Genomic DNA, 17,619 nt, shown 5'->3' with positions numbered 1-17,619 from the left:
GGCCAGAGGGGTTGGAGGGGAAGGGAGGGGGCATGGGGTAATTAATGATAGTGGAATGTGATGATCATTACTATCCAAAGTTCATGTATGAAGACATGAAAAAAATAAAAAAATTTTAGTCTTAAAAAAAAAAAAAGACAAGCTTGGTTGCCAGCCTGTGGTGCCACTGGGAGACAGTGGCATTTAGGTGGTGGAGCCCAGTGGAAGGAAGTCATGGGGATTGTGAATTCTTGAAGGGGATATTGGAATCCTGGTCCTTTCTTGTCTCTCTCATTGCTTTCTGACTGCTATTGCCTTCTAGGCCTCCTCTGCTACATGCTCCTACCATGTTGTACTGTGATGCTATAGGCCCAAAGCAATAGTGATCATGGACCTAAACTGAAACTGTGAGCCAAAATAAATCTTTCATCCTTATATTTGATTAAAATCAAGTATTATGTAATAGTGACAGAAAGGTGAGTAGAACCTTTTATTAATTTTTATTTGTTAATCTTTATGAAGGTTAATTTATATTTTTATTGATTAACTTTTATTCAGTTTAATTCTCTACTTTTTTAAAAAAATTCCAAATGTTTACTCCTATTTTACAAGTTATGATAAAGTGAATATAAAAATTTTAAATTTTCTTTGCATTAAAGCATAGGTTGTCCATTGGTGTTCAAATATTCTTTCAATTTTTAATTTCAATTCCTAGATCATCAGAGATATTACTTAATTCTGTTTATTTCACTTATTGTAGTTATGTGGACTGAATTGTGTGTCCCTCCCATCCATATGTTGAATACCTAATCCCAATGTAACTGTATTTGGAGGAAGGGCTTATAATGATATAATAAAGGTTTAGAGGGTTCCTAAGGGTGGACTTTTCATCTGATAGGACTGTTACTATATAAGAAGAGGAAAAGACACTAGAGGTCTCTTTTTCTCTCCACAGGTGCACAGAAGGTCAATTGAAGACAGGGAGACGGCAGTTGTCTACATGCCAGGAGAGGGTGCTTACCACAAGCAAAATTGTCCAGTTCCTTGGTATTGGACTTTCAGCCTTCAGACCCATGAGAAGATAAATTTATGTTGCTTAAGCCACTCTATTTATGGTATTTTATTATGGCAGCCTGGGAACACTAACACAATAGTAAATATAAAACTTATGAAGGTAAAAACCAAAGTGAGTTATTGGGTTAACATTCTTCATTACATCATCTAGGGGTAATTAAATACAGTGACTTAGTGATAAATTAAAAATATTCAGAAGTGTTTCCAAAATTTTAGCTGAAATGCCAGACTTTCTCTCTAGCATAGAGATACCAGCACAGTCTGAACCAAAGGTTTCCATGAACATACTTCTCACTGATGCTATTTTTTCTCAAATATTCACAATAAAGTCTAGTACATTATTTTAGATATTATTCTTTTTAACACCACAAGATTCAAAAAAATTTAAAATTTCTAATTTTAAATTAATTATTAAAATGCCTTATATGAAACAGTTTCATAGAAGATGAATATTTTACTGTCTCGATTTATAACTTGTCAAATAAGTTGCTTTCTCATTTTAGAAGATATATGTTTTCCAACAAGTGGGACCATAAATTTGGAACACAGTGTATGCTCATATAGATATAATTATTTTTTAAAGGCTATTGAATATTTCATGTTTGAAAATGCTCGACTATATTTAAGCACTGGATAGTTTTAACATTTATAAGGATTCTTTCTTAATATTTTCAATTGTTTTATTAAAAACAAATCTAGATTTTATTTTTTAAAATGCATTATTATAAAAAACTGATCTTCTGATTGCTTTTGTTAATCTTTTGATGGATAATTACAATTTTAAAAAAATCAAACCATGGTTTTTGACAGAATGTCACTGCCATTCTGATGAATATGTAAGTTGTAGAGGAAGAATATTTTTTTCAAACTTCAAGTTTTTAGTTAGAAGGGACCGCTATCATAAAAGACAGATTTACAAGAGAAAAGCAGAATTTTGTTAACATGTATATTTAATGTATACATGGAAGATACTTAGACAATGCATAGTTCTAAGGTGGCTTTAAATTTTTGCATATACATACAAATATATATATGTATATATGAATATAATCTTTCATAAAAAAACAGTTAATTTTTAGAAAAGTGATAAAAAAGGGAAAAGTACTTTGAATCTCTAGGGGTGGTAACTTGAGGGATGGCAAATAATGGCAGATAAAGGCTAGTTAATAAAGGCTAGTTGATTCCTCTGGTTCCATCTGTAAGCCAATACAGGTCCAAAATTGTCTCCTGTGGCCAACCTTTGTTTCCCCTGGTAGAAGAGGAGGTAGGCTTTTATCTTCGTAAATCTATGTCCTGATTTAGTCAGCTTTATATCACTGTGACCAAAATACCCAACAAGAAAATCTTACAGGAGGAAAAGTTTATTTTGGCTCATGGTTTCAGAGGTTTAGTGCCTGGTCAGCTATCTCCATTGCTCTGGGCCTGAGCAGAAGGCAGAACTTCATGGCCGAAGGGCAAGGCAGAGGAAAGCAGCCCAGGACTTGACAGCCAGGAAGCAGAGAGGGAGCTCTGCTCACCAGGCACAAAATATAAACCCCAAAGGCACACTCCAATGACCTTCAGCCACAGGGCACTACCTGCCTATGGTTGCCATCCAGTCAATCCACGTTAGTTTAGGTTACAGCTCTTATGTTGTAATCAGTTCACTCCTGAACATTCTTGCATTGTCTCACACATGAGATTCTTGGGGGACACCTAATATCTAAACCATGACACTGATTTTAAGCAGTTGGAGGAAGGGAAGAGAGCTTTCCTGTATCTGGTTCTTAATTGCCTTCAGCTCAGAAATTCTTCATATTTTGGGGTGGGTGACATATTCTGGTTTCTCATGAAGTCTTTTAATGATGAACTCTGAGTACCATTTACCTCCAAAGTAGCACTGGTGGTATATTTTTGTTAAAATAATAAAATTATTATTATAGAAATAAAAAGTATTGTATTATTTTGTAAATTTCTTGTAGTGTAAAAGGTGTTCCAGTCACTGAAGATCCTTTAGGCTGAAGTTTATTATTAATATCACTGCTTGTTCTCTGTAGACTCAGATACTTGAGGTATATGATATTTAATGGAAAATTAATAAATGTATCCACTATTGATTATCTCTTTATTCTAAGTTTGTTTTTAATGTTTTATTGATAAATTTTTAAATTTGTAAATATTGAAACACTATACTTACATAAGAATTATAGTGTATGAACAATACAACTAAAGTAGCAACTATTCAGAATCAGTGGCAACCATGTGAATTCAGTATAGTGATAAAAGTGTCATACATTATGAAGTGCCTTGTGATAAATAAACATATAGGAAGTCCATTTATCAATGGTCTTTGTGGCATCCTATATGATTAACCTGAATGAATGAGTTTAATTTAGAATTTAATTATTAATTGACTTTACTGCCTACTGCTATAGCCATTCTACTCTTTACCAATCAGAACAAAAATCTTTTAACATTATAAGAGTCACTGCTGCTACACTAATGAATATTGGCTGAATAAATTATAAGGTAAAAAGTAAAAGATCTTTGAAGACAAAGGTTCTTTCTGGTTTGAGGAAAGATTTATCTTCTAGTAGAGATCCTGGGAGATGTCCCTTTGGGGGAGGAATGGGAGAGAAGAGAGAATGCTTTTGCCAACAGCCAGAGGGAAGCAGGAGGCAATTTCTTGCAGGCTAGAAAGAAGCCAAGGTTGAGGTCCTGGAGAAGAAGGGACTCATACATTACTGCATGCCAGCAATCTGAGGAAGAAGCAAGACCTCAGAAGTATGGCTGTGTGGGAGGGCGTAGCCAAGGCACTGGGACTAAGGACCAGTCTAGCAGGATGTCTCAGCAGGATCCAGTGTGAATCCATGAACACTGGCAGGAGCTGTCCTATGCTTTGATGTTATGTAAGCCCCCCAGCAGCTTTGCAATCTTGTGGGGAGCCCCAGTGAAGGTGGATACTAAGTTCCTTACCAGTCAAGCCAGAATGTGACTCAAAGTTAGATTTAAATTATTTTAAAGAAAATAAAGAGGCGATTTATACAACACACATAAATTTGCAATTCATAGCTTTACACGTGAATGTGTGACAAACAAGGAAACACTGTCCGAAGCCAGCCAGAGCCAACTTGCACATACGAGGGCACAGAGGGCAACAGACATTGGCTACCAGTGAATAAAGTCACTGTGCTCCACACGGAGCTGGCAATGGCAGGCACACAACTTTTTAAATAGTTATTGTTGCATAAATTATATACAAGAAAAGGGTTAAAGTGTCCAGGGTATACAGAGTGAGGAGAAAAAATCTTTAGATCCTAGTTTGAACAAACCAGCTGTAAAATACAATTTCAGGACAACCAGGAAGCATGTATGGCAAAATGCTAACCACTGTTGAATCGGATAATAAATGAATGTTTTATGTCTTTTAAATTTTTAAAATAAAGTAACTTTAAAAAACCTTGATTCTTAGGATATTCCAAACATCCAAACACCCATGAGAGGAAAACAAAGATCTTAGGGCACATGGCTCAGCCTGGGCAGTATTCTTTTCTGGTTGGGATTCAAGGGGGTGTGTGAATGCAGGTTGGGGATCCTGGGGGTGTCAGGGTGTAGAACTCTGTGAGCTGGAGTTCACCTGGAGACTGGGGAAGCTTTCTGGCTTTCTGATAAGACCAAGCTGGGAAGCAAGGGATGAATCGAATATGCCCTATGGACATTGAGAAACTCAAGAGTTCATTTATGGAGAAAATGCCAGATATGGAGACACTCAAATTCTATGTTAAAGGAAGTGTCTGGTTAGATGTTCCTATGGGCATAATAGGTCAGTGATGGGCCAGGAGGAGGCTCACAGCCTGGGTAACTAAGCTTCCCAGAAATTCAAACTCATTCCTCTTCACGCACTGATCATTTCCCTGAGATGCCCGAGGCTGGAGATGGGACAGGAGTATAAGGCAAAGACAGAAATGGGATAATGTTGAAAGAAACTTCATGGTGAACCAAGTTTTTCATTGTATGGGAAACACTTTATTGGCCTTCACTTGGAATAAACTGAGGTGTTAACTATACATGGGTAGGAAAAATTAGAAAACAAAAACTAAATGTATAAAGGAGGAAATCTGGGTGCAGTGGCATGTGCCAGTAATCCCAGCTACTGGAGAGGCTGAGGCAGGAGGAACGCAAATTCAAGGCCAGCCTGGGCAACATCACAAAACCCTGTCTCAAAAACAAGCAAAGAAAAAAAAATAAGCAACAGATACAGAAAACCACCAGAACAAAAGACCAGCTCAAATTACTTGAATTATTGAATTTTCCTTTGATACTGTCTTATTGTTTAGGTGTCATGAAATTTTATGTGATATGATTACAACAATGAAAATAAAGGACTATATATGTATAAAGCAAAAAAAAAATGAAGCTAGAAATAAAAACCACTGTTTTGTTTTTGAGAATGGCTAACTATGCTATTTGTTTGATCTTCTTCATTTCTGCATTTTCTCAATTTTCTTTTAAGGGCAATTTATACTGGAAGAAATACTTATGTGTTCTGGAATGACCTGGTCCTAGGGTATAAGAACCAGCTCCACAGTGCTGTGAGACCCAAGCAAACAGACCCAGGATTGCACCCAGGGCAGGTTATTGGAGAAATTACTGATGGAAGCATGGTCATGGGCAGTAGCAAGACCAAGTGGATCCCCACAATTTGGTCAGAAAGGAGTTTATAAAGTGTTCAGGACAAAAGTGATGTCATCCAAGTTAGAATATACCTAGTTTATCTCAAGTTAATGTCAAAGAGTCAGGCACATTCCTGGTGCCTGGGTCCAGTTGTAAGTTTCCACATACTACTATTTATAGTGTGCTGGGAAACTATGCAGGGAAAACTGATCAGGGCAACTCAGGGGTTGATCAGGTTGGTTATGACTCAAAGTGGCTGCAGATTTGTTAAACTGAATTTATACATTATGTAAATGTAAAGGTGAAAGTGATAAGGGGTATAATCCAGAGAAGGGCTGGATTCACCAGTGTGCGATTTGTACAGTTGCTCAGGGTCTTATGCTCGGAAGAACCTCATCTTGGTTTAATGCTCTACTGTTGCTGTCTTAAATCATTCTTAATTTTTAAACCAGAAGCTTCATATTTTCTAAGCCCAGAGACAATTAAATGCAGATCTGTCGACCACCAAGGTCAACAGTTCCTCGACATGGTACTGTTTCTCCACGCCAGCTGAAAGGCATCTTCTAAACTGGAGGTGTGGCCAGACAGGCATCAACTCTGAGATTTAATAGAAAGAGCCCTGAATTAGGAATGTTCATATCTAATTCTAGTTTTGCCACTGGTTAGTTGTAAGGCTAGCTCTATAACTTCCCTTCCAATACTAAAGTCATTGGATTCACAGGGCAATTAGCATGCCAGCATTAGAATCAAGCAACAAGTGTTTTATCTAGTGCCTTTCTGTGCAAGGTACTATTCCAAATCGTGATGTAGTTCCACCCCAATTCATCAATCATCTTTTAGGACATTGCTCCTTTTTTCCTGGATTGACTTATCTGAAACCCAAGTTCTTCTTAAAAAAAATTTTTGTTTGTTCTTTTTAGATATACCTGACAGTAGAGTGTATTTTGACATATACACACACATGGAGTATAACTTATTCTAATTAGGATCCCATTTTTGTGGTTGTACATGATGTGAAGCTGAAACCCAGGTTCTATTTAGAATGACTGGAACCCCTTTCATTGATTCCTTACAAAGCAAGCATGTGAATTTCCAAGATACTGGGCCACTGGGAGATAATAATCCCTAACGTTTATGGAATGTGTGTAGAAAGGCCAGGCTCTGTGCTAGGTTCTTATTCCCTCTATTTCTTATTTAATCCTTTTCATTGGTTTGACACTTTTTTTTTTTTTTTTGGTACTGGGGATTGAACCTAGGGTGCTTTACTCCTAAGCCACACCCCCGCTACTTTTATTTTCTCTCTAAATTGCTGAGGGCTGGCCTCCAACTTGTGATCTTGCTTCTGCATCCTCCCGTGTAGCTGGTACTACTTTTATCCCTGTTTTCTCAGATAAGAAACCGACGTTTTGAGAGATTAAGAAACTTAAGCTAGAAAAGGGTCTGTGTCCAAAAAGCACATGTTCTCTTCACAGTGCCACTAGGCCAATACCAATAATTATGGAACACTGTTGTTGCCTCTTCTACCCAGCAAAGTCCTCAAAATCTACGTTTCCCCAATCCCAAGGTCAAACGGTGGCGGTGAGGGGATGTGGAGAATGTCAGAGAAGGACGTTAATGGAGAATTTTACAGAGTCTGGGAGCAGGGCTATAAACGCAGTACAGTGTACTGAGTGCGGTAGAGTTTGGGACAATCCATCTAAGCAGCCACGGGGTACAACAGTCGTCTTCTATCTCCAACCAAGACGAGGCAACGGTCCCCCAAAACCCAGTCCCCACACTTTTCGCTCTGAAAGGCGAAACTGCTAGAACTAGAGGGCGGCTGTAGGGTTTAGGCGCGAAGCACGCATCATACTCTTCCGCAGCTACCCACCTCCTTCAGACGCACGTGTTTAAAAAGAGTCCCTGGCTCGCCCGGCCCGCTCCACCTCTGCTGGGTCGCGGGCCCCGCCTGCATTACTGGCCTCAAGTTCATCGGAAAGGCTGGTGCGCACGACTGCAGTGGTGGCGGCGGCGACCAAGCGCCCAGCAGCGTTTTGCCACCCACCTTTCCCAGCCCCCGCCGCCGCAGTCTCCGCCCGCCGGGGAAGGCGTGCTCGGCGGAGCCGGAGGGAGGGTGGGGCGCGGAGAGGAAGGGGATCCCGGGCCGCGCCGCGACATTTCTCCCAGTGGCAGAGGCAGAGGCAGCGGCGGCAGCAGCAGGTGGAGCGAGCTCCGCCTCAAGCAGCACTTGGCCAGAAACCCGCCGCTACTACCGCCCGGGAGGGAGCTGGTCCGCTGGGCTAGAGTCCAGACCCGCCCCGGTCCGACCCCCAGTTTCCCAGGCACTGGGGTTACCGAAGCCGGTATCCCTGGGCCGCGGTTGGGGCCGGGGCCGGGAGCGCCTTGGAGCGCACAGCTGCGCTGTTCTGGAAGCCCATGTCCGGGACGCAGGATTAACGGGACCTGGCTTTTCTGGGCTATCCAAAGACGTGTTCTCCCGGGAAAGAGCCACTGTTGACTGTGGGATTTGGGAGAAGCTTTGAGTCCTCCTGGACACCTCGCTGGACGCTCTCCATTTGCGCCCGGCTGGCGCGGGAGGGTCCTGAGCAACGCGCTTGCCTTTCCTCTTCAGCTTAGGCGCGGAAAGCCGGGAGCTCTTTCCAGGGGAACGGGACCTCCTCATTTCGTACTCCGTGGAACCCTAGCATCTCTCCTCTTGTTGGTCTCCAGGGCCTCGCTAGTTGGCACTAATCTGCAGGTGTTCTCTACCGATTTGGTTTCTTCTTCGATTTGGGGACACTTGTCACCAAGGACTCTCTACGCACCTTTCCCTGTCTCCGCGGGTGGGCTGGGTCTTGGGTCTCCAGAGCCTGCGGGAATTCTATCCCTGTTCGCTGACCCTAAAGCCTCTCTCCGCTACTGGTGCCAACCCCTAGCCACTGGCCTACAGGGGAGTGTGTAGACGGGACTCTGTTCTTCCCCCGTTTGAGAGAGTGTGGCCCTCTGGGGGCATTCGTCTTTTAGGGCTTCTTTGTGTTTGGGAGATTGGGGTCCTTTGGCCATGGCCTTCACTTTCGCCGCTTTCTGCTACATGCTGTCCCTGGTGCTCTGCGCTGCGCTCATCTTCTTCGCCATCTGGCACGTGAGTAACCCGCAGCGTTTCTAACTCTTTTCATTTGCCCCAAACACGCTCCTGTCCACCTCCTTTTCTGATTGCACCTCACTTTCTTCACATAGCGGCGTGGGTGGTCTGGGAAGCAAGCCAGGCGTACCTGCGTGTTACTCTCTGCAGATCCCATGTCCCGGGGCAGGAGACCGTTCGCCGAATTCTGAGGCTAGGAGGCGCAGCAACGCGGGGCGCGCCCTCGGTACCCTAACTGGAGGCGGAGGGATCGTTGGTGCCCAGGATAGCGCACCCTCCCCAGGACCTAGTGGAGAGTCCCGGGCAGGGGAGAAGTGGCTACCACCCCATCCAGCCTACTCCTTCCTCCTCTCCTCCTCTCGTGCCCGCGGAAGAGGAAGAAGTGCCTCCGTCGGACCTGGCAATTAGTCAAGTAACTATAACAACTAAACATTTAAAATGTCAGCATCTGTGGTGGGTTGCATTTAGACATAATTGGAGACAAAGTGGAAATACAATGGGAGCTCCTTGTAAGAGGAAGTAGGGAGAGGCCGGCCTGGGGAGGGGAGGGAAACAAAGTGACTGTGGAAGGCGGCGGGAAGGCAATGAAGAGGACCAAGAGGAGGCAAGGGAGACTGGGGAAGGAAAAGGATGAATAAGGCCTGGGAGGTCTGTCCTGCTGGGGTTCCCAACCATTGAAGATCCCAGAGATTTCCCACAGGTGACACACCTGGCAAGTTCTGTCATGCCTAAGTGGTGCAGGATTTACCCCAGGACTCCCCAGCAGACATCTTTTTAGGGACTAAGCTGGTTGAAGGCAGTTCTGAGTCATGGGTCTTCAGGTCTAGGGTGGTGGTGAGATGTGGGTTGAGAACCAGAAGCCCCCAAAGAGAAAAAGTAAAGAGGTGAGTGAGCAGGACTGAGGAATCTGGTCTTATAGACTGTGGGACGTTTTGCAAGTCCACTGAACTCTCAGAGTTTCCTTCTCAAAGGTTGGTTAAACTGCCCATTCTCTTTGTGGGAAGGTTGGTAAGAAAAAAGGCCAAGGTCAGGTGCTTTAGAAGGAGCACTCACCATTAATAGCCTGGTTCTACCAGCAAGCCCAGATGACAGGGATGGATTCTGAGACCAACCAGTTCCTGGAGGCACCAGCTGGTGAGCCTCTAAGAGATTGCATGCAATGGAAGATGACCCAAAATGAAGACCCGAAGGAAATTGTGGGGTGGTGAGATGCTGGTGTTTTGTATGAGTGGTTTTTAGTATGAGAGGGTTTATCTTAAAAATAGAACGCAGCAGCTCCTGCAGCTCCTGCTACAAGGCACTGTGACAGGGTGCAGAGGGAAACCTGGGGTGGAGGAAGTCTTCTAACCATGTAACCTTTGGAGAGATGCTTGCTGGCTTCCTGCCATATCTGTAAAGTGAGAAAGTTGACCTGGATAATCGCTAAGCTTTCCCCCATTTCTCAAATTGTGTGAATCCATTTAGTTGATTTGACAATCTAGGGATGACAGACGGATTCACACACAGCAATTGAGGGACTGATAAAAAAAAAAAAATCCTGCTAGTCAGAAGTGGTGGAATTTTGAACCCTTTCTTTTTCTGCCCTGAAATGCTGGGTTTACTCTCTGGCAGGACATTAAGCCTTGAAGTTGTTGATTGTTTTAAGGAAAAATGAAACTTTACCTAATTTAGAATAGAATAGGATATGGAATAGACCATGCCTAAATGGTGCAGCAAACCTCTGCTCATGTATTCTAAAGAAAAAAAAATCAGCTTCTTTGGATTTGGGGAATTAGTTGCATTCTTGGAGGCTAATATTTCACTTGCTGTTTCTAGTTTGGTTGTGTCCTGAGGGTGGCAGTTACCAGAAGCTCTCTCAACTCTCTCAGGCTTGGAGTTCTCTAAGCTAGCTCCTGAAGCAGAAGAGGAAGAATAATTTTTTCTCCCTTGGGGAAACACTAAATAATTCAAGAACAGGTTAATGAAGTGGGTGGTTTGTGCAGCTGCTGACTAAGAGACATTTGAATGATGGTGTATCAGTGACCCTGGGTTGGGCTCTACTCTCAAAGTTCCCAACATGCACCCCTAATCTAGGGATGGCTGGATGCAGTCAAATCTCAAGTCAGGTCCTGTCCAGATTTTTCATGGAAGTGACAAGATTTCTGTTTTTTATTTTTAATTTTTTTTTATAGTTGTAGATGGACAGCATGCCTTTATTTTATTTATTTATTTTTAGGTGGTGCTGAGGATCGAACCTAGTACCTAGGCAAGCACTCTGCTACTGAGTTACAGCCCCAGCCCAAGATTTCTGTTTTTTAAAAAGCATTTGTACACTTTGAATTTAGACTACAAAATTCCTGAGGTTCACGTCTTCCTTTTCTAGGCTCCCTTCTCTGTAAATAAAACAACTCAAACCTTACTACGCTGATTTGGTTCTTGAACATGTTGATTTTAGGGCACACATTACATGTTTGTGGATGTTGGTTATACAGTGGTGATTTCAACCAAAATTTAGGAGAGTTGATTTTATGTTGGACTGTGTGTTTATCTTCTCTCCAGCTTCTTATATTCTTTTTTTTTTTTTGGTACCAAGGATTGAACTCAGGGGCACTTGACCACTGAGTCACATCCCCAGCCCTATTTTGTGTTTTATTTAGAGACAGGGTCTCACTGAGTTGCTTAGTGCCTCACTGTTGCTGAGGCTGGTTTTGAACTTGAGATCCTCTTGTCTCAACCTCCCGAGCTGCTGGTATTACAGGTGTGCCTCACCATGCCCTGCTTCTTATATTCTTTACACATCTCTTGTGTAAAGAATAAATGTGATGAGCTCTATCAATTGTTCAGCCTACTAACACCCCAAGTAGAGTTGGACACGTAATATACAACATTTGGAAAGCTTGCCCCACTCCCATACTTGAATTGTACAATAGGAAGGTGAAAGAATTTTCTTGCTTATTTGCATGTACCTACTTAGGAGCAATAATGGATGTTGTTTATCCAACCTCTGCCCTACACTTTATAGAGGCCCTCTTAGATGTATCTACAATTGTCTACCTCTCCCTTCTTCCCACTGGAAATCTAGAAGCAAGGATGGATGTAGCCAGCCTTAAGTACATTTAAGACTTATTTTTTTCTTGAAAATTTATCTGTGTTTGTTTTCAAATGAAATTATTTCAAATCTGCCACCATCTTTGAGTACATCTGTTTTATTTGGAAGAAGCAGAATAATCTTTTTTCCCCCCCGCATGGTTTTGCCTACCTCCCAGGCAATCCTTAGTCCTCACAATTGACATTTTATAAATGAAGGATGATGGATCAGAGAAATGACACTTGCCCAAGGTGGCACAGTTGCTAAGTATTGGAGCTGGGATTTAAACGGAGTCTGTGAGACTCTTAGGTCCACGTCCTTTTTCCAACTGTAGTCACTTTTTTTTTGGATTAAAGGCTTACTTTTTTTCCCCTGAATTAATTAAATTTTAGAGTTGGAATTTCTGATTGGAATTATAACAAGACTAAGCACTATATATTCCTTTTTTTTAAAAAAAATCAGATATTCTATTTCTTTTTTTTAGGAAAATTAGGCTTTTGCCTATAAAATTATACAGGTTCATTGCCTCAAATTTTGAAAATACAATGATATATAGTGAAACAAAATCACTGTTACTCCTACCATCCAGAAAGGACTAAGCATCTTTTGCGTAATTTAAAAAATTGCATGTGAATGTTTAGAACGAAAAAAAGTGTTCTAAAGGGTTTCAGATGTGAAGTGTTGTCTGTTTTCAGCCAAAATGAAATGAACAGTGTTTACTCACAGGAATCTTCTTAGCTCCAGCTTGGTGGAGCCCGTTTGCAGAGTGTCTCATTACATAAACATAGATGAAGCCATTCTTTAAAAGATCAAAGATTCATTACTGTTTATTTTAGGTTTTTAGTTTTTAAAAGATTTTTTTTTTTTTTTAGTATCTGGAGGCACTCTGATATAAATTGTCTGAGTTTTGACTATTTACAAATAAAATTCCCAATAATATTCCCTAGAAAGATTTGATGCATTATGTCATCTTGAAGTTTCTGTGGATTCACAGCAGCATCTGATCTGCCCTTGGACAGATCAGATCCATTAAAGATGGATCCTGAAAGATGATAACAAATACATATTTATGGAAAGGCCGTTTTGCTAGACAGAATGTCTTATGGCATGACTTTTTGGTCATTTCTGGCCTGTCACAGATGTAGCTTCTGGGAACGAAGTAAATGGCTCAGTATCTCAAAATTACCCATCTGGAAATAAAATTGGGTTTATGTGTAATAGTAGGATGCTTGGGGTTGACTGTAGCCTCCCTCTTTCCTTCCTTCCTTCCTTCCTTCCTTCCTTCCTTCCTTCCTTCCTTCCATGAATGTAAGAGTAAGATTTATTCAAGTGTGAATAGCAACAGAACTCCTGTAGGTGAGAGGGTACCCAATAAAGGTCGCCCAATAGCCTTCTTTTTAAAAACACTACTTGGACCTACTCAGTTAGGGTACTCAGCTCTTTGCCAGGCCTCCTCTTTTTGTTCTGTTTGCACCACTGCCATCCCACCTTCAGAAGTGATGTCTGCTACTCCAGCCTGTCCTGCCCCCCCTCTCCTGCCACTCCCAGCCCCATCCTTCTTTATCTCCTCTTAGCTAGGGAGGGGAGGAAGCTCCAGGAGAGTAGGGACCTTTGCTGCTTCATCCATGTTTCTTCAGAGCCCAGAATAGTGCCTGACATGTACAGGATGCTTGGTAAATACTTGTAGAACAAATTTTTGAGCCCTTCCTGATGGGTACTTTTATGGCAAAAATAGTAACTCACATCTGATTTGGCTTCTGGCCAGTTCTCAGGGACTACTTCCTAAGAAGTTTGGGCACAAACATTTTTTTTTTAATTTTTAAAATATTTTTTACTTGTTGATGTACCTTTATTCTTTATTTATTTATATGTGGTGCTGAGGATCGAACCCAGTGCCTCACACATGCTAGGCAGGTGCTCTGCCACTGAGCCATAACCCCAGCCCCTGGGCACAAGCATTTTCCTCTGTCCCCTGACACTCTGAAACTTTGGAAGCTATAATTGCTGCAAAGAAGAATGGCCAATACCAGTGGGTACAGGGTTCTCCTTGATGGCAGTGGAGTGAGTTTTCCCTCAGGGGGACAGTTTGGGGAGAGGTACTGGCCGTACCTGCACAGCACCTCCTTTAAGGTGTAATGTCTGTATTGATAAAGTCACCTTACCCTCACTTGCATTGAGATATTGGCTGGCCATTTTCTGTAACTGACCCTGGGAAACACCATTATGTTTCCATCACAGTCATGTTGAAAGAGAAGAGAGGATGTAGGATTCAGAGGTCATGTGAAAAAAGCCAGCACTGGGCCCCATCCCAACCATTTGGTGAGGTTTCCAGGCCTTATTAACGTGGGATGTTGCAGAGGCACCAAAGCAACTTCTCTTTGACTTTAGAGTCTCTGAACACAGCCAAAAGGCCGTGAGTGTTGTGAGCCGTGGCCAGGTAATTAGAACTTCCACCTATGCCAACCCTAAAGCTGGGCCTGACATCACCGCTGTCCTGTCCACCCTGTTGGTCTGCCACCACCTTTCTGCTCTGTGTATTCACGTGGTTCTGTGATTTTCTTCTCTGAACTTGTTTTCTGCTCCTGATTTTCTTCCCAGCCAGTCTGCAAACAAATCCCTCTGTGGCTTCAATCTCCTGTAGTGTGTTCTCTGGATACTTATCACTCTGGATACTTATCTCTTATCACTCTTCCTTGTCACCATCATCTGCCTCTGTGGGAATCCACCAGGGACTCTGCACCTGTTCACAGTCACACCCTGGTTCTTGGGCATCGTCCTAGGTGCTGTTGGTGACCTGACCCAAATCAGTGACTACTGGCTCTCCTGCAGTGCTGCAGCCCCTCATCACAGCCTGGCCCTGCCTTTCCACGGTGAGCCCCAGTCACTCACTCCCATGCTTCGCTGCCTCTGCCCTTTGCCCTTGTTTTGACTGCACCTTTTCCTTTCTTCTTGAGGATTCTGTTTTGTTCTTCCCTGATGCTGTCAGAGCTCATCGTCCACTAGGCTCTTACTGCTGCTCTCAACTGCTCTGCCCCCTATCCCCTGTTGCTCCTACCCTAGAAGCCATCAATCACAGAAATTCACTCCTTTCCCCCTCTGCTCTCACCCCAGCTGCCTGAGAGCATCTGGCGCCCAGGTGAAAGCATGGTTCAACCTCAGCTGGTCCTTGGCACTGCTTCATAACACATCAGCATGATCTAGATCAGTTTCTCCAGCTTCCATTATTTCCTTCTGGATCTTTCTTAGAGCCCCAGAAGCTCCCCAAGACCCCCTCCCCTATCCTCCTCTGAGCAGATGACTCCACCTCCAACTCTTGGAGAAGATAGGTTATCAGACAGGGACACTTCACTACCCTGCTGTTTTCTGCTGCTATAACAGAATCCCATGGGCTGGGTAATTTACAAACAAAAGAAGTTTATTTGGCTCACAGTTCTAGAGGCTTAGAAGTCCAAGATTGAGGGGCTGCATCTGGTTAAGGACTTTGTTGCTGCTTCACAACATGGAGGAGGGCATTGCATGATGAGAGATCGTGTGTGGGAGAGCAAAAGGGGCCCAAACTACTCCTTTTTATAACCATTCCCACGATAACTAATTTCGTCCCATGATAACAGACTTAATCAATTCATGAGGGTGGTGCCCCACTGCCTAATCACCTCCTAAAGGTCTTTCCTCTTAATACTTCTTACTCCCATCATGATGGCTTAAATGTCAACAAGAGTTTTGGGGACAATAGTCAAACCACAGTACTTGCCCTTCCCTGAACTTCTCCAATTATGTTCCAAATCATTTCTCTTTCTTTTCCAGACTTAGAGGCAGTGGTGTCTCCCTGTCTGAGGCTAAGTCCTCTTGGGACAATGCTCCATCATTTTTCCCTGCCTCCTTGTGTCTTTAGCTCCTGCCCTTCATCGGTCCTCCTCCCCCATCAGCCAGTGTCTCTGAGCTTAAAGACAAGCCCTTTGTCCCCCAGGCTTCCTGACGCTGCTCAGTCCCTTAGGTTTTGCCACATCCTGCCTCCTATTCCCTCTTTATATTCTTCCAGGAGACACGTGGACGACTGTGGGGAATAATCATGTAACCAAGCCTTCTGCATCCACCACCTAGAACTGGTCAAATACCAGTATTTTCCACATGTATTTATCTATTTTTCTAAGGTACCTTTCATTTCTGACTCCTGTGCTTGACAAGGGCACCAGCATCCTTCTGCTGGGCAAACTTCAGGTATCAGTTAGTGCTCATCTTGAATTGATCTGTTTGTGGCTTTGACCCTGTTGTCCAGGTCCTCCTGTGTCTCCCTGTTGTTCCTGGGACCCTGCCCCTGTGTTCCTTGCCCATTTCTGAGCATTTTGCTTTGATGTTTTTTTTTTTTTTTTCTTCTGCCTCCTGGAGAACAGTCTCCAACGTAGATGTACCCCAACCCCCACAGTTGGTTCCACACTGAACTTGTCTATGTGTTATCTTTGCTTGTAGTCTCTGTGAATCAGTTCTCACCAAGAGACTCTCTCTGTTCTGTCTGTCCAAATTTTTCCCTAGTTAGCAGTAGCGTTAGTCAATTTCTGTTGTTATAACAAAACATCTGAGATACTGAACTTATGAAGAGAAAAGGTTTATTTTGGTTTATAGTTCTGAAGGTACCAGTCCATGGTCCAGTGGCCCCATATGGCCTTGGGCCTCTCTCTAGGCAGCACACCGTGGTGGGACCATGTGATGGAGCAAAACCTCACCAGCCAGGAAGCAAAAAGGAGGAAGAATGAGAGACTGGGATTGTACAGTTTTCTTTGAGGGCATGCCATAGTGACCTAATGACTTCCCTTCTGAAGGCACCACCACCTCCCTACAGTACCAAGCTGGGGACCAAGCCTTTAACACTTGGACCTTTGGGAGATGTTCAACATCCAGACTAGAGCACTAGTCCTATCTGTCTCCCATGCCTCATGGCCATGCCTTGGTTCAGGCTCCCGTTTGTTCTTTCTCAGATTATGGTCCTTTATAAATTGGGCTCTTTGGTTATCATCTCACCACCCCCATAACCATGGAGAGAGATTTTACTGAAAGAATCTCTGCATATCATTCCCAGACTGAAATTTCTAACTTCCTACTAAGGTTATAGGGTGGCAGGACCAAGTCCCAGTTAGTTCTTGAGCCTCAAATTGAGGCTCAAGATACCTCTTCTGTATTCCAGGTAATTCCCAAGTGGGCTCTTCTCTTTCCCAGGAGTGCTATCTGCCCAGCCCTTTTTAATTTTATTTTTTACTGGACTGATTCTGCTCTAGTCTCATGTCACTTAGGAAGCTCCACCCTCCTTTGATATCTGAGCCCCTGTCCATGTCTCCTGTCCCCTAGTTTGCATCCCATAGTTGCACTGGTCACATATAATTGTGTTTGTGTCTGTGTTTAGACCATATGCTTGCAGAGGACAGGAACTTCTGCCCTCGTGTGTAGCCACAGGGGTGGTGTGATGGTTGGAGAGTTATAGAATAAATAAATTCAGGCTCTGGCTAATATACTGTAACTAACCCAAATGAATACTTAACCAGACTTACCTGGTCACAACAATCCTGAATAGTTCTCTGATACCAATGCAAAACTTAATGAGGAGGCTGGCAAATATTTTTAATTTGGCATAGAAAGAGAGGCAAACATGAGACTTTCTTGCATATGCTAAAATACAGCCAAAATGTTAAACAACTAAAAAAAGATATCTGAATCAAGAGCAGGTTGACAGACT

The 17,619-nt window shown here is 42.9% G+C and overlaps 1 protein-coding gene across 8 annotated transcripts in view; it reads left to right on the top strand.

Moving 5' to 3' along the window:
- Cnih3 (cornichon family AMPA receptor auxiliary protein 3) overlaps positions 1-17,619 on the top strand; it is a 266,894-nt gene that overhangs the window by 138,780 nt on the left and 110,495 nt on the right. Inside the window, exon 1 of one of the 8 annotated variants that reach the window (XM_048809303.1) lies at positions 8,093-8,827. The exons of the other annotated variants lie outside the window; for them this stretch is intronic. Within the exon in view, the coding sequence (XP_048665260.1) occupies positions 8,747-8,827 (81 nt within the window). The 5' untranslated portion in view covers positions 8,093-8,746. Of the gene's footprint in view, positions 1-8,092; positions 8,828-17,619 lie in introns of those variants that run through there. 8 annotated transcript variants of the gene reach the window in all.

This window comes from Marmota marmota, unplaced genomic scaffold, assembly GCF_001458135.2.
Source record: "Marmota marmota marmota unplaced genomic scaffold, marMar, whole genome shotgun sequence".
NCBI classification, from domain to species: Eukaryota; Metazoa; Chordata; class Mammalia; order Rodentia; family Sciuridae; genus Marmota; species Marmota marmota.
The sequence above is the reverse complement of the archived record's forward strand: the minus strand, read 5'-3'. Positions and strand labels throughout refer to the sequence as shown.